The sequence below is a fragment of the Protomyctophum parallelum genome (assembly GCF_964188405.1).
Source record: "Protomyctophum parallelum genome assembly, chromosome: 9".
NCBI classification, from domain to species: domain Eukaryota; kingdom Metazoa; phylum Chordata; class Actinopteri; order Myctophiformes; family Myctophidae; genus Protomyctophum; species Protomyctophum parallelum.
The window spans coordinates 26,943,093-26,959,757 of record NC_139706.1 but is presented as its reverse complement, the minus strand read 5'-3'; the positions used below and the strand labels follow the sequence as shown (position 1 = coordinate 26,959,757).

Here is a 16,665-nt window from a genome sequence, read left to right as displayed (position 1 = left end):
TTAGCGTGATTAATAGGAGCTCCCATTGGGAGGCCTGTGGGAGCGTGTGGTCAGCTTAAAACCTCTGCCCCATTGTATGTCTCTAAATGTTTGTATGTCCTTAAATGTTTTGATGAATTGAACAATGTGGACCCTGTTGTAAACAAGTGTAATGCTTAATTGGGTCGTCCACTCACAGTTGACAGTCTTTGTATTGAGTTTGTGCTTAAAATGTACTGTAAATTCTACAAACTGTTAATAAAGATTTCAATCAATCAATCAATCGGAGCCCTTCCATGCCATATATCCACTGCGTTGTGACTTACACAGCACCGTCTGTGACAGGCAATACTACATAAGATGGATGCATCTGATGGTAAATGTACACATGAGATTTAGAGAAGGAGTGATGAGAAGAAAGCATGGCCTCTCTAACAGCTTTTTGGAGCTTTTTTTTAATCTCCTTGACTGCATAAAGACTGCTGACCTGATTAATATGAGAACAGCTGACAAGTACTGTAGAAAGCCCAGTAAATGAGTAAACGGTGAAGGTTCTTCTCATTCACACTGTTTTGGCACAGGTTCCAGGTCTCATTCCAGTCCTGTTACATGGGTTATTAGCAACGCTGTTCTGGGGACTACCATTCTATTCAAGGCCTTTCCACTAATAAATCACTGTTAATGGCAAAACTTACCAGATGAGAAAAAAACACTAGTTCTGTGAATTATCTTTCCACTACATAATGAATTCACATTCGTATGATGAATATTCCAGGGTGAGGTTTCTTTAACAAAACATAAACATCAGTTAACCACACACCAAAGCGCACTGTCGTAAAAAAAGGAAAAAGGTGGGTCTGTACAGTACACACACACTTCCAACCACATGCAACGACACACGCACACGCACACAGACACATGCACACACACACACACACACACACACACACACACACACACACACACACACACACACACACACACACACACACACACACACACACACACACACACACACACACACACACACACACACACACACACACACTACTGGAAAGACCATCTCTCTATATTGTCATCTGGCTTAGATTAATGATTTTACAATCAACCCGTAAATATAACCTGTGGCTTGGCCAATTATGTGTTCTTACGTCAATAAATGGAAATTTTGACTTGACATGTTTATGAGTGTGTAAAGGAGGTGCTGTAGACAGACAAACGCATGTGTAAAACAATAATTCACTGATTAAGTTAGTAACGAGAGCAGAGCGCAGAGAAAGAAAAATAGCCCCAGGCGCCAAGTGCACAAAGGCTGCATTGTTCACTGACACTCTGGCCATGGAAGGTGCTAAAAACTCTCAGACCATTCTTCTTCAAAACAGTCTTCTGATTCTTTCATGGGCTTTGAAATTAAATTAGGTTAAAGGATGGCAAATTCAACAGAACATGCCGAGTAATATCAATTTCACAGACTGCGCTGCAATGATAAACAAATTACATAACAGTTCTTGTAGGAACAACTTCTATTGCTATTGAGTTTAAGTTGCTGAGTGAGTTTCCCTTTTCCATTTCAATTCATTTGGTTTTATTGGCCATCCAGCCATCAGAGAGGATTTGGCAGAGACTCGAGTTCAAGGAATGTTTACATGAATTCCACTTAGGCTCACTTTGACTAAAAACGAAATGTTATTAACTGTATTGTGGTGCAGTATTCTCTGAACGACCCTGGCCTATCATTAAAACTATATTACTAAACTACGTTTGAACTGTTAAGGAACTCTTGTTCAGTGCATCAGCAATATCCCAAATATCAGAATATGGTGCCTGTATTGTGTTTGTGTTTATGTGAATGTGGACAACCGCCTGTTCTGGAACCCTGGACACAGATAACAGCACAGCAAATCTATTCCATAACATTTATGAAAGCTACACATAACATCCAGAGTGTAAAAACTTTTTTTCCATGTACCAGGCAGAATTAAGACAAATTGGTTGTGACTAAAAAGACAGACAGCTTCTCCCCTGGCCTGGTGTGACAGTATTCTTTCTTGACAACTTCAGCTACATCTTAACTCCCTCCCTCTACGCATTGACCATTCTACTCCAGTTCATTTAGACCTGCAATTACCAGACTCTCCATCCCTTTCCTTTTGGCTGTGTCTGTAATTAGAACCAAGTCATTTCCGGGCGTGGGATTGTGGCTGGCTTGTCTTTAATTAGCTGGACTACTCAATGCCCACAACCTCCCTGGCCTCTTCATCTCCTGGTCTGGCTACAGCTGGAGATGATGGAGATGGACAAGGTTTATAGGAACTAACCATACTATATATATATTCGATACACAGAGACATATAGGTAGGCTCAAATAAGCCATGATACAATCATATAGTATGACTTGACACACCATTATGTCTTATTATTCATCCAATATTGCATTTGGTGGACTGTTAATTAAAAAAACGGGGGGGGGAAGAAAAGAAAAAAAAACATCACACTTGTGTGAAGTGAGTGGTGCCTTTTATCATGATGTCACAGGGGGCGGAATAGATACACACACACATAGCCACACATTAGAGCGGTTCAGCACCGCTCAAAAAAAGAAAAACATCTACAATGGTGCCTATAACCTAACTATTTAATCAGTGATCTTGCCATCACTTTTTGCAAAAAAAAAAAAAAGGAACTGAATTTATCTTACTCTGCATGCCGGTTTTAGCTTACTCATACAGTAACGGAGCCATGAGGCCCTGGATAACAGATTGCATGCCTGCAGGGGCAGAATCTCCGATAAAAGTGACTAGGATGTTTTGCCTACGTCTCTACTTGCAGGCCTCAGGGAATCCGCCTGAGGACAGGGCGGTCATGTGCTAATGAAGAGAATGCAAAGGTTTTAGCCTCTCAAAAATTATTCGAAGCCATGTGGGGGTTCATTGAACCAACACATCAATGCTGTTCTGTTTCATTAGTCAAGCTTTCATCAAGAAGAGCGAAAGGGTGGAAAAAAGGCAATAAGAGAGATGGATATATTGATGGGCTTATTGACAGGACTGTCTAATCTCGTCCCTCAAAGCAGGCCAAAGATTGCTGGGTTGTGGAGAAAATGAAGAAATAATTGCAAAGGGCAGCCATGTGAAGATGAGGTATCTGTGTTTGTGGGTAAAAAGGGGGGTTGCCTGTGGAATGGAAATGTCTTGTCTCTCTATATCTCCTGTAGACTGCTGGGAGTGACATTAATATAACTGACCTCACCGCAGAAACCTCTATTCCCATTCATCCCCACGACCACAATATGCCCCAGTCCCTATTCCCCTCCCGTTCTGCTCCAGTGGTGAGCCACCATCACCATACTTGATACCCCCTCATCCAACCTCCTCCATCCTCCATTCACTGAACCTACTACCTCCCGCTTTGCCGGCTTTTCTCCTCCCTTCTTCTCTCTCCTGACTCCCCCACATTCCCATTAGTTTGCCGTTAAATAGCCCCAGTGTTCCCCCTTGGTTCTCTGGAGAGTTTGGGGAGGGGGTGATCCCAGCCCCCAACTCCCACTGAATGGCTTCTTTCTGAATGTTCACGCTCTGTGACCAGCTGCTTTAGATTCTCGCTGTGTTAATAGGATGTCCAATCGAGAGCGGACCACGACAAACGCCATAGGCCCACTGATGATACTGTATGTCTCAAATGTGAAGGGAGACCACCCTCTGGAGAAATGCCACTTGTACAGGGCAGATGAGATCGATCGCTGTTGAGCTCCCATGTGCACGATGTAACGGGCGCTATGGATTTTCACATTCTCCATTTATTAGAAATCAATCAGCTAATTGAGAGCGAATAGTTGAAAGTGATGAGCACGGAACACTAAAGCCGAGAGCTATAATTGCAATGTGTTTGGGCTAAATTGCGTCTGAAAAGAACCCCGCTATAATCTATGAGTGGGATTTAATTTAGAATAACTTGGGGTATGAAAAAGAACCATATAGGACAATTAACTCACAGCCCTCAGAGGGGCCTATGAATTAAAAAGTTGGGCAAATAACAATTAGGGTGTAAAAATGTGTGACTCTGTGGTCTTTACCGTGAACGGTGAGCGTCGCAGCTGCCTCCGCTTTGCCCACCATGTTCTCTGCAACACAGGTGTAGGAGCCCACATCAGCCGAGGTCAGGCGACGGATCTTCAAGGTGTGGTCTTCACGGATCTCAAATCTGAATAAAAAACAATGTGTCCGCATAATACTGGTCAGGCACACAGTACCCTTTTAAACGCGAAGCATCGTAAATTAGCCGATGACAGAGACAAAATGCAAGCAGTGGGTTCAAACACAGAGAGGTGGAGAAGAGGGGAGGAGGAAGGTATTGTGTGCAGAAAGGGAGAACGTGATGAGTCATATTGTACCTTCCCTTAGGCAGGTCCCCATCGTCTTTCCTCCAGCGCACGGTGGGAACTGGGTCACCACGGGCCTCGCACCTGAACTCTACACTCTGGTCCACCAACACCACCTGGCTGCCTGGACGTTTCACAAAGCTGGGGCGCTCTGCACAGAAACATACGCAGCATGCAACATGTATCAGAGACCATGCAAAACATGCTACGGTACGGGTGTAGCTGCATTACGTTCAATACATCATGTCTCAAATATGTCTCTTTGAATTGAGTTACACTTAAAGGACCACTTCACCACTTTTCAACCTATCTTCATATAATAGGTCCTCACTAATAATCATGATAAAATGGCACGATTTGTTTCTACTCAGTCTGTGTCTCATAGGAGGGCTGTGGGCAGTTTAGAAACTGTCTTCCAGTGACATCATTAGGCAGAATTTTTTTTAAACAAGTTTTTTTACAAAAATTGTTAGATTTTCATTATCCTGAGAACGATGGCTTCCATTTTCGCATTGCAACTTTTCAGGACTAGAAAGCCTGCAGTTTCTATTAGCTTGTATTCCCCACCGATGATGTCACTGGAAGACAGTTTCTGATTTGCCCACAGCCCTCCTGTGAGAGACAGACAGAGTAGAAAAAAATTGCGCTGAGGATCTATTATATGAAGATAGGTTGAAAAGTGGTGAAGTGGTCCTTTAAGATCTGGTGATCTGACGGTTTTAAATGGATTGAAATCAAATTGAATGTTGGATTAAGTGCAATGAAAAGACAACCGACTAATCCCAGATATCTGGTGTAGCTTCAACTGCCTCACTGAAACCTGAACCATTCTCTTTCATCCTTTTCTTTCCTTCCTTCTTTATTTTTTCTTTCTTTCCTTTCTTTCATTATTTCCTTCCTATATAGCATATATTATGTTATTTCCAAGAGCTCAAAAGTCAAAAGTCCCTCTGAGAATTCCTTAATAAGCAACCACTACTGTTGTTTACTCAAACAAAGGCAATAGCTAAGGGCGCATGGCTTCTTTGAAGTCTTGTATTATTTCTGCATGCATAATTATTGATCTTGTGAGGAAAGACTATGCAGGCTCTGGTGCTGTTCTTGTATAAAAGGTCCATTGGGAACGGAAGTGAAGAAAGTGAGAAGGGATTGCTATAAGTTCAGTAGCATGGGCGCTCTACACTGGAACACTGCTCTGTGCGTTCGTGTGTGCATGCGTGTGTGTGTGTGTGTGTGTGTGTGTGTGTGTGTGTGTGTGTGTGTGCGTGTGTGTGTGTGTGTGTGTGTGTGTGTGTGTGTGTGTGTGTGTGTGTGTGTGTGTGTGTGTGTGTGTGTGTGTGTGTGTGTGTGTGTGTGTGTGTGTGTGTGTGTGTGTGTGTGTGTGTGTGCGCGTGTGTACTGAGGTATGTCAGAGGTCACTCATGGTGAAACAGGGTGCAGCTGGTCAGAGGAGAGAAGCTGATATGGGATCAGTGGGGGATTCATAGTTAACTGTTGAGATTGCATGGAGGTCATCTCACACTCTATTTGATATGGGTCACTGACACCATTTAGTTTCCAAGAAGATACACACTCTTAACATCTGGACTCTGTTGTGTCCATGTATGTGTGAATGTGTACAGGGGGTGTCAGGCAGAGATAATAGATATAAAGGGGATTACCTACCAAGCACAGTAAGTTCAGCTATTTCACTTTCACGTTCTCCAACCATGTTTGTGCCCACACACACGTACTTCCCAGCATCGCTCTTCCTGGCGTTGGTTATCATCAGCTTCCCTCCACGTATCTGAGTAGCAGAAGAAGAAATATGAGGTCCAATCAGGAGAGAAGTGACTGGAACAGGGGAAATATATCCTTCTTCTCAGGAACATATTCGTGACAACATATTTTCAGCTTACATTGTCTAGTGACGTGGCCGTGCATGTATAAAATAGGCTTAAGAGAGAAATGTTGCCCAGGGTCGTTTTCACAGACAACCAAAAGTCACACAACAGAAAGTCACATAACAACATACTGTAACAGAGTCTTAAAATGTCCTGGTACTGAGCTATGTAGCTCTGCTCTTGGTTCACAGAGATGTACTCTATATCCTCTTTGACTTATACTTGTGGTCTGTATTACTTTATCAGTCAACTTGCTCCTTCTCAGGGAAGGCTCAGCCAAAAATCACTTTCCCAATCTGACACAACCACATTGTTCCCTGAGGGAACACCTACAGTGAAGCACTGCGGTGGAGTCGATTCGGTGGAAGCACTTTTCCAGTTGTCAAAGTGAGCTTCAACACAGCTCTCTCATCTATTGGCAAGAATGTTTCTAAACTGGAAGGACCATTGCCGTTGAGTACAGTATACATTACATACATACAGGTGTAAGCAACAGCATGCATGTGTGCATACTGCATACGTGAGCATTCACGGCACGCACCCAATAGGCATGTGTTTAGTCCAGGTGAATGTGATGTCTGTTATTTCCCAGGGCTTTGATTACAGGCTAGAGGAGGAGGCTTTGTTCTCAGGCAGCCAGAGAGGCAGCCCAGGCCCCAGTGCAGGCCCCCCAGCCCCTCTCTCAACTGACAACCATGCCAGTCAGAGCATGGACAGACAATAGTATGGTGCACCACTGATCTGCCTGCTCTGACGGGGCTTAAGGTTTTAAATGCACACCTCGGCCCACAAGACGGGGACCCCCACCCTCACGCATGTAATGGATCCCCTTATTAGAGAACCACTGAGGTGTGCATACTTGACAGAGTTGCACATGCACACAATCCCTGGTTTACTCAAGCCCTCATACATGTGTGTTCGGTTTACGCTTTGCTTTGCTATGTCTCACTCAATCTGCTTCACGGAAGTAAACACTCCACATGCACATGCATTGCACTGCAGGTGATCATAAAGCAGTTTCGTCACTGACATAGGGAGCACAACCTTGATACCCCTCGCGCTGAGTTTTAATAGGCATTGGAACCTTACGTAACAGCCAGACACAGAAGCCATTGATGTATGCTGAATGAGATGAGATGAGATGAGGATTTATAACACTATGCAAAATCTTACTTACTATGCAAAAAACACAACCCATCTGTGCTGTATTAAAATTCATATGCAAGGTAAAACTTGAATAGTTATTCAAATCTGGAATCTACTGTAAATATGGACATCACTTTTTACTACCTTCTATGCATTTGCTTATGATTTGGGATTTGTGAGATTAAAATTTAAATTAACTTTACATATTGTAAATATGTAATCTTAAAAAAGACTGTGGCCTCGCTGGAGTGGCGGGGGAGGGGGGGTGTCAAGTGTCCTTGAGGAACAACTCAACTCACTTCAAAACCGGACACATTCTTTCTGGATTCTGAGGCCTTCCTCTGCCCCTCACGCCACTGTTTAATATTCATGGTAAAAGAAGAGGCAAGGGGGAACATGAACTGTCAGGCAACAGAAGGCTGGCTTTTTTGGGGCACCCCGCGGTGCTGGAGGGGTTTGAAGTGTCATTATGTTACTGTTTGTTTGAGGAAAGGCTTAACAGCTAAAACATTGTGGCACTCACAAAGGCCCAAGGTCAGGTCGGACCAGAGGAGGAGGAGGACCGTTGGTCCCACAAGGTTTTGACATAAGGATCCACTTTGGGTCCAGTGCACTCTGTGTATTTTCCCACCTCGCTTTCCCATACTTGAAGTGCCAGAACAGCAGGGATCCTGTGAGCACTTACTTTCCTCGCCGCTTTCGTGCAAACAACTATTATTATTATTATTATTATTATTATTATTATTATTATTATTATTATTATTATTATTATTATTATTATTATTATGTATTTATTTTTTGTGTGAAAATTGTCGCCTATAATGAGATAAGGAAACCAGGTTGAAACTAAGTAGTTAAGTCCATCTCTGGCTTCTATAATTCTTTAACCAAAAGTATTAACAACAGCTCGTGAATAATAACTATAATTGAATCCGCTGGAACACTGGTTCTATTTTTCCTTTTCCTAACGTAACGTTTTGGTCATACAACAAGGTTTCCTAATGTAACGTTAAGGTTTAACGTTAAGGTTCCCTTAACATAACATTAAGGTTTCCTAATGTAACGTTAAGGTTTAACATTAAGGTTTCCTTAACGTAACATTAAGGTTTCCTAATGTAACGTTTTGGTCATACAACAAGGTTTCCGCCCAACAGCGACATTATCCTCTGTATGCAACACAAACATCACAACAAAAAAGCCTGCTGAAAGCCCCAATAATCTGACCATTATCCCTGCTTTACAGGGAGATGGCTCTATCCTGCTGCCTTTTGTCTCATGTCTCATTTGGCAGTGCTGATAATGCAAAAGCCCAGCCATTCTCCATGCACTCTGTTGGTATTCATGATGAACCATTTCATTTCCCAGGCTGATAATTAGCCATGACTATACTATACAAAAAGAGCCTGGACAATGTATTGCACCTTGGCTATTTGTGATGCTGCTGATTGATTGTCTCTGTCAGCAGACAATGGTTGGTTTAGACTCAAAATATCACCCGTCCCACAATGTTGTCATTTCTTCCTCTCTCTGTTCTATTATCATGCCCTCATCGCTCCTGTCAGACCTGTTTTATTCAGGTGTGAAGAAGCCATCCAGCTGCCAGCCAGTGGTACAGCAGCATTAATGGATTGAAGACCTTGCTGTCTTTTGTTTGCGTCTCGGTGGAAGCCTGTCATCACTCGTCCAGATGCAGGCATGGACGTACAGTATGTGCAAGATGCCGTACGACATGTCATCGCCATTTATACAGACAGCTGACTGAACTAGATAGGAGAGCAGAAACAGACACTTCTCTCAGATGTCCCTGCCTCTGTGAAGTTTACAACCCTCGTCTTTATCCTTGCAGCCACCAAAAGCCTAGCAGACCGCGCCGCAGTCGAACAGAGAAAAAAGAGAGTAAATCCCTGCTGCAGGTGGTTTGCGGAGTCTGACTCTGATCGTCAGCGATCACCAAGGAGACCGCACGTCCCAGCATGTCGGGGTGTTGGGGAAGGAATGGCCTGAACCCAAGACAACAATGCAGGGTGGCGCAGGAGCCCTTTGATGAGCTCAGCTGTTCATCACATTATGGAGCCTTAAATGCCCCCCCCCTCCCCTTCACGACCCAACCTTCATTTCAATCCGTACCAGCTCTTTATCCACCCAGACCACCAGATCATTTGCTTGCTGTAGACTGGAGACACTCCTTTTGCTGACAGTCAACCATCTCAGAATTCAACTTTCTGGATCAAGCATTTGCACCATGAATTCTCCCACCTGTCAGCCCAGCTAATTGCACACAGGGGGCCAGGATTTAGATGTAGAGCTGCCTTAAAAGCACTCATAGGGGAGCAGTCATCCTGAATGTCCTCGTCCTAGACCAGCACTTTGCTGCCTGGCTGGCCCAGACGGCCTGTTAAATCTACTACTTCACTTCCGCCCACAAAGCCCAACTCCACTGCAGGCCACAGGGACATAGCTTCAAGTCACGGAGCCAGTTACAACATCCTACATTTGCTATTCATACTGTACATACAGTACATCATTGCACAAAATCGCAAATACAATCGAGGGTGTACGTCTTCACTTCCACCACGCCGGCATGTGGGGGACTGGACGGATGTTATCGTGAAGATTTGTAAACAGCAGTACTGGCTGGTGTGTGTTCTATTTAGAAGGGCTGCAATCTAATTATGAGAAAGGCCATGTGCAAGAGAGCTGCATATAATACTGAGAGAACTGGAAACAGTGCCTCATTGTCCTCAAAGTTCCTCTCCTGTAGTATATTAACGCAAGAGGCATGTTTGGCAGGGTTGATAATGATGAGAATTACTGTACTGTACTGTACTGTACTGTACTGTACTGTACTGTACTGTACTGTACTGTACTGTACTGTACTGTACTGTACTGTACTGTACTGTACTGTACTGTATGATACACCAGTGATTCTCAAACATTTGTACAGCTCTAACAGTGATTCTCAACCATTCAAAGACCCCCAGTGTGACATGCATTAGGCAGGCTACGGACCCAAATGGCATTTCAATCTTTTGATATTTTATATTGTACAATCTGTGTCAATTGAATAGACCCTCAAGGGACCATTTGGTTCCCAGCTATCCATTTGGCTGGGGACTCCCTGGTACTCCCTCAAGAACCCCACTCTGTGAACCACTGTAATACACAACATATACATACAATAACCTAGATACGGGGCAGAACTCGCTGAACGGAAGATCATACACTGAAACCGTTAAAAAGGCCAGTTATGATTTGATTCAATTTAAACTAGATAATGTACTTGTTACCTTCAATTATAATGGTGCACAGTCAAGACGCTGCCTCTTAATCTTCTGCCAGCGGAGCTTGCACCTTTGAGTGACGAGCGTGCACACTGTTTATGAGTTAGAGCTGTGATTAGGCTCAATGCGACCAACCTTATCCAGCCCTCACTAAGCAGAGGTCTTGTGCTTAGTCATGTACAATCCTACACTGAAGACAGCCAACAGTGATAAATCACTGTTTTGACTTGGCCGGTAATGAAAATGTATTGAGCACAACCAGCTTAGGCAGGAATTCAGTGCTGCGCTAAAGGCATACAGACAAGAAAAGACATATTTAGAAGCAGGTATAGTGTTTATTGTCTTGGTAGGATTTGGTGTCTACACCAATGACACCATACTGCAAGCTATCTGTCCAATGAGCATACATTATAAACACATGAGTCAGACTTGAGAGAATAAGCTAACTACAGCCTCCACACTGTCTGCTTCTGTTACTTTTGTGTGCTGAGTCACAGCCTTTCCAAACCTAGAGCACACATCCAGTCAGCGTAATCAAAAGCAATAACCGTAAATCATTTCCTGCTCAATGGGAATGACCGATACTGGTAAAGAGTTGCATTGGGTTGGGTTCACAGTTCAGCCGGGGCTTATCGAGCCCAGAACATTCACACAGAGTTTGATTGATGCCGCCGTGCTGTGTGAAACGGTCTTCACTAAAGAAAACTAATTGGTGGTCGGTGTGGTTCTAAATCAGACGTAACGAGTTGTTTGCATTCCCTGGGCACTGCAACTGACACTAACTTTCCCTCCTTTGATTCTGGTCAGCTCGTTTCTTGGTGCTAATCTTCTTGATTTCATCAGTGGGCGATCCAAATCAATGTGTTGTTGCTCACTAATGTAACGGGACTCAAGGCTCACTCATTAAAAGCTCCATCCAATCAGACTGGCTACTTTTGACCTTTCACTCTTTCTGTAGGTGAGTAATGAGCTGAATGAACCGATGGCTTCACCTGCCTCACCAGGTCGGTATGCAGGCTGAGTGACAATAAATCTTACAGTACGCTTGTAATAAAAATGTAATAACAAGCTTTTATCACATACCCAGCCTTGATTTGCTCTGGGTGAGGGGGGTGATAAAAAGACAGAGCGGGTGATAAGCTGGCAGCCAAGGCAGCTGACCAATCAGTGTAAGCTTAATTACCACTGTGCGCTGAACCTTCACTGCGAGAGACCTTGCAGGGAAAGAAACTCATCATGTCAAAGATGACAAAACTCGGCTGCAAAATCAGGGTTGCTGTGGATGGTTTGATGGGATTCATGGCTGATGCACAAAGGAACCACAGCGCAGAGCGGAAAACAACTAGTGACCTTTGACGGTTCACAGAATGGCTGCATACCAACAAGGGTAAGGCCCATTAGCAGCACCTGCCATGTTCTCAGCCAACTCCCTCCTCAGACTGCCAGGACATCCCATTGGGAGAAAAAAAAATTCCCCCGTCGCAGTTCCTTGTTGACAGTAATGTTGTATTAAATTCAAGTGTTACTGTTAAATTAGTATTAAATTAAATAAGGCAGTTCAGGGCCACCTAACTTTCATTTGGGGTGGCGGGTACATTTTAGATCCAGCGTTTGTGCCGTGCATAGCTACAACAACGCTACAATATAACAACACTCACATAATACTTTATTTAAATCATACCTATAAAGCAAAACAAATCCAATTGCGCATTAGATACGAGTCTGGATGAATCAAGCAGGCTGGACTGTCCAACTGACAGCCACATTCCTCCTGCATGTCATGTTGTATTTACTGTAGATGCTGCTGTATTTATCATATGAGCATTGTAGCCCGCACCATGCACAACAAACAGCATGATTGTATAAATACAGATCAACCCAATATTTACTTTGTTGCCTTACTTAGTATACCATTCAGCGTATGCATTTGCCACCCCCTCATTATCCAAAATGATTATGCCTGGCAGCCTGGGTTATAATCTATTGTCTTAGACTACATTTAGAGGGTTTTTTACATCGTTTAGTATTGTCTAGTCAGTCATGTCTATGAAATCTCTGTTCATGAAGTCTTGAGTATAGTCTACTGTACTTACAGTGATCCTCTCATCTCGGTCATCAATGTTGCTCCCGTCTTTCTTCCACGATATGCTGGGTTCAGGATGTCCACGTGGGGGTTGACACTCCAGGACTGCAGGTTCGCCGGCTGCTACTATCACATCTGCAGGGTTCTGCCTGAAGTCGTCACGCAGGACTGCAAGAGGACAGAAGGAGAGGACAAAGTTAGGCATCTACTTAATCCATTTTGACCTGAGATCAGATTCGAAAAATATCTTCTACATCCTGACAGATTTCTGAAAAAGCTATGTCAGTCGTTCTTCGATTTTTCAAAAATAGCAGACCTACAAGCTATGAGCTTGTAGATCTGCTATTTTTCAATAGCTAAAGCATAACATACTACTAACACCAAAAGGGGTTCCCACCCAGAATGGGTTAAAATAGAATATGCAATATGCAAATACATTAAAGAGAACTCGACACATGCTCCCCCCAGTGTCCTCTCTCTTCTCATGTGACCTTTACAGTAGGAGTGATAAACATATAGGCTATCAGTGTCTATCAACATCTCTAATGGTATTGATCCGTCTTTCTTTCACAAAGACATGCACACACACACATGCCCACTCATTAACACGCACACACGTGCGCGCACGCACACACACACACGCACACGCACACACACACACACACACACACACACACACACACACACACACACACACACACACACACACACACACACACACACACACACACACAGTTCGTCACATCCCTATCGTCACCTATTCATATCACTTACTTCCCTCTACCCATACAGCCCTTTTATGCTGACATGGATGTTTATTTGCATTACATCCAATCTGCTACCAGGGCTGCATCCCTGAAGATTAGCAAGATAGGTTCCCTATTTGCATTGATTTTCCTTGCTAGAGGAGCTGCATTACCATGGAGATGGCAAAGAAAGATGCCACTGCTTTGATTCAAGAAATCACCTCCACAGACTCAGATGAATGCATTAATTCACGCATTATTTTGAGGCCGCTATTTTATTCAGGCTATGTTTGAGCATAAGTAAAAACAAAAAGGGGAAACTTTTACTTTTGTGCTAGGTCAAAATCACAGAATCCTATTGCAGTGACTTAACATATTAACGCTTGATTTCTTCAACTACAGTATTTTGTCTGGAATATTTAATACCATCAGTTACTATCATAACTATAGTAGCAACACAGCATGTCCAAGTATGTCTTCTGCGTGGGGTCACAGTTAAAGCAAGCTGCCTCCAAATATCTAGTCTTGAAGATAAACTGAGGAGATTTATGAGAGGAAAGAAAGAAATGAAAAAGCAACAACCTCCGATCTACTGTACAGACATTGTGTGCCAGTAATCATTTTCCCAGCTCCACTGTATACTTGCATAAAACATACGAAAACAAGCGCTCATAAATTTCAGGCTGAAATTCAAGCCAAGCTTAACTATGCAAGGTCAGCACAATGTGAGCTTATGCATTGTTGTCCCGTTTCCCGTGTGTAGGTGTGGGTGGGGGAGGCCGGGGGCCCGGGCGAAGACGTGTTTGATGGTGTGTGTGTGCCTCACGTATAGCTTCACATTAAAGTGCATTTTGTTGTTCTTCATTTGGAAGATGAACAGATCCAACTCTTGTGTTATCTCACGCTCCTCAACTTGCTCCCGGTCACCCGCGCTGTACCTCCGCCGTAGATCAAAGTCACGCTCACTCCGGGAAGCCTCACCTCCTGACAGCCTACAAATTCTTGCTTAAACCCTTTAAGCACTTAATTGGCCATTGCCGAGCCCCAGATACTGCTGTCTGCTTCTTGTAACATGGAAGGGGAACCCTATCCCAATGTAGGGAATAGGTTTGTGAGGGAGATGGCAGGTAATGGGTTCCCCAGTCCTCACATTTAAATCAAAACCACAGCTCCTCATGTACTGTATATCTGAAACACTACTGTACCGGACCTCACTAGTACTATACTCTTCATACTGGGACATATGAGTTTAACAAAACACCATTTAATTGAATATATATATTCAATGAAATTATATCTCATAGTCATCATAATAGAGTAGAAATGGCAGAAATGCATGGGTATGTAGACACGGTTCGCGAGGAGGGAAAATGAGAATGCAGCATAATGTAGACTCACTGTCATTCAAGTCAAACTCTACAGTAGAGCTGCGTGTTGAGCACGATGGGTTATTTGCCAGAGTCAGAGGTCATCTATAGACAGCTAGTAGTGTGAATGGACACTGTAAAGCATGCATGCAAAGCAATCAACGTCACCCTTATCATTTTTGCCAGTGTGGCAGCCTTGAGCACACGCTCTCTGCGGTTTTCTTTGTGGTCGCTGCATGGTGATTCAAACATACCAAGCATACACGATAATGTGATCCTAGCTCTTGAGACTGAGTCATGCACTGAGAACATGCTGATGTACAACCTCACAGCAACTCGTCGTGAGCTTCTAGATCTGCTACGTGACTCTCTGAGGCAAGTATGAACCATCAGGCTTTGGATGGGTGCCAAATTACAATGCACAGCACATTTGCACGTCTGATTATTTGAATCCTGTTTTCTGAAGTTAGAGTGAACAGTGTATTCATGGTGTGCACACAGTATGTGAACATTAGAGAGTTAGTGTGTGCGCGTGCATGTTTGTGTGTGTGTTTTTGCCTGTCTTTCCCTTATCTCGTGCTGTTTGTGGAGTGACTCCTGCACGTACGTATCCAGTGATATATGTTTGGGGGAGTGAGATAAGTGAGTTTCAATGTCACGTTAAGCTGCCTATTCTCAGTGGATCACCACTGCTGGCCTCGCTGTATACCCTCTGGTAAGCATTCATACACCTTCTCACCGGAGATGGTGGGCAATAGCCTGGTTAATAAACCAGACCGAATCAGCCGTTGGCAAAAATAAATTGCTTGCCGGATTACGGTCTGGAGAGGCTCAATTGTACGCCCATTTCCTACACCAGAGAAATGGGGCGGCCAATCGGGACACGGTATGCAATATGGGCGGGCTTTGGTACAGTGACTTTCAATGCTTGAGACCTTTGACTGACAGTAGCTCTGACCAATTGCGTCAAAGAGAAAATGTTTCAACCCGCCCCCCCCTGGAAATGAAATCCAAGCTGAGCCTCCCAAGACTAATATCCCGCGGTCTGTGCGATATTAGTCTGGTTTATTAACCAGGCTAGGTGGGCAAGGGAGGAAGGATGCAGGAGAAGCGGATAAAAGGATGCTTTATTGACTAATGCGAGGCCCGAGGGAGAGATGGCATCACCGAATGTTTACACCAACAACTCTGTGACCTACACCCCCTCGTCAACATCCCTGGTGGACTCCTCTCCTCCTCCCATCCGACACCTCTTTGCTATAAACACAGCTGAGTACAGTGCAGCTCACAGCCCTGAACATCTGCATGGGAAACAAATCCTTTGGGATGGAAGGAGAGTGGGAGAAAGGGGGGGCAGACGGCCAGACAGACAGACAGATGTACATTTGGAAGAGGTACAAAGCCCCCCCAAAAGCCCTATCAGATCCGGAGATTCTCCCTGGATTCAGTGAGATGTCCTTTGTCGCTCCTTGCTGTGGACATACAGTATCAAGCATTTTTCCTCCTATTCCCAAGTGGGAAAGTGACTCTCATTCTGTTGTGTTCCGTGTGTGTGCGTGTGTGTGTGTGTGTGTGTGTGTGTGTGTGTGTGTGTGTGTGTGTGTGTGTGTGTGTGTGTGTGTGTGTGTGTGTGTGTGTGTGTGTGTGTGTGTGTGTGTGTGTGTGCACTCGTGCGTCTGTGCGTGCACGCGTTGCTTGTGTGTGTGTGTTTGGGATAATGAGTCTACTCTTGCATTCTGTCTCTCTGTAGAGGCTGCAGCTGTCCCCTAGCAGATACTATTTCCTGTGCTATTAACAGGCCA

The 16,665-nt window shown here is 44.0% G+C and overlaps 1 protein-coding gene across 1 annotated transcript in view; it reads right to left on the bottom strand.

Moving 5' to 3' along the window:
* The window catches only part of LOC310864738 (roundabout homolog 1-like), a 159,621-nt gene that overhangs the window by 38,117 nt on the left and 104,839 nt on the right, over positions 1–16,665 (bottom strand). The window contains 4 exon segments of the mRNA XM_083773463.1: positions 4,052–4,179; positions 4,370–4,508; positions 6,023–6,143; positions 12,761–12,918. Of these exon segments, the coding sequence (XP_083629589.1) occupies positions 4,052–4,179; positions 4,370–4,508; positions 6,023–6,143; positions 12,761–12,918 (546 nt within the window).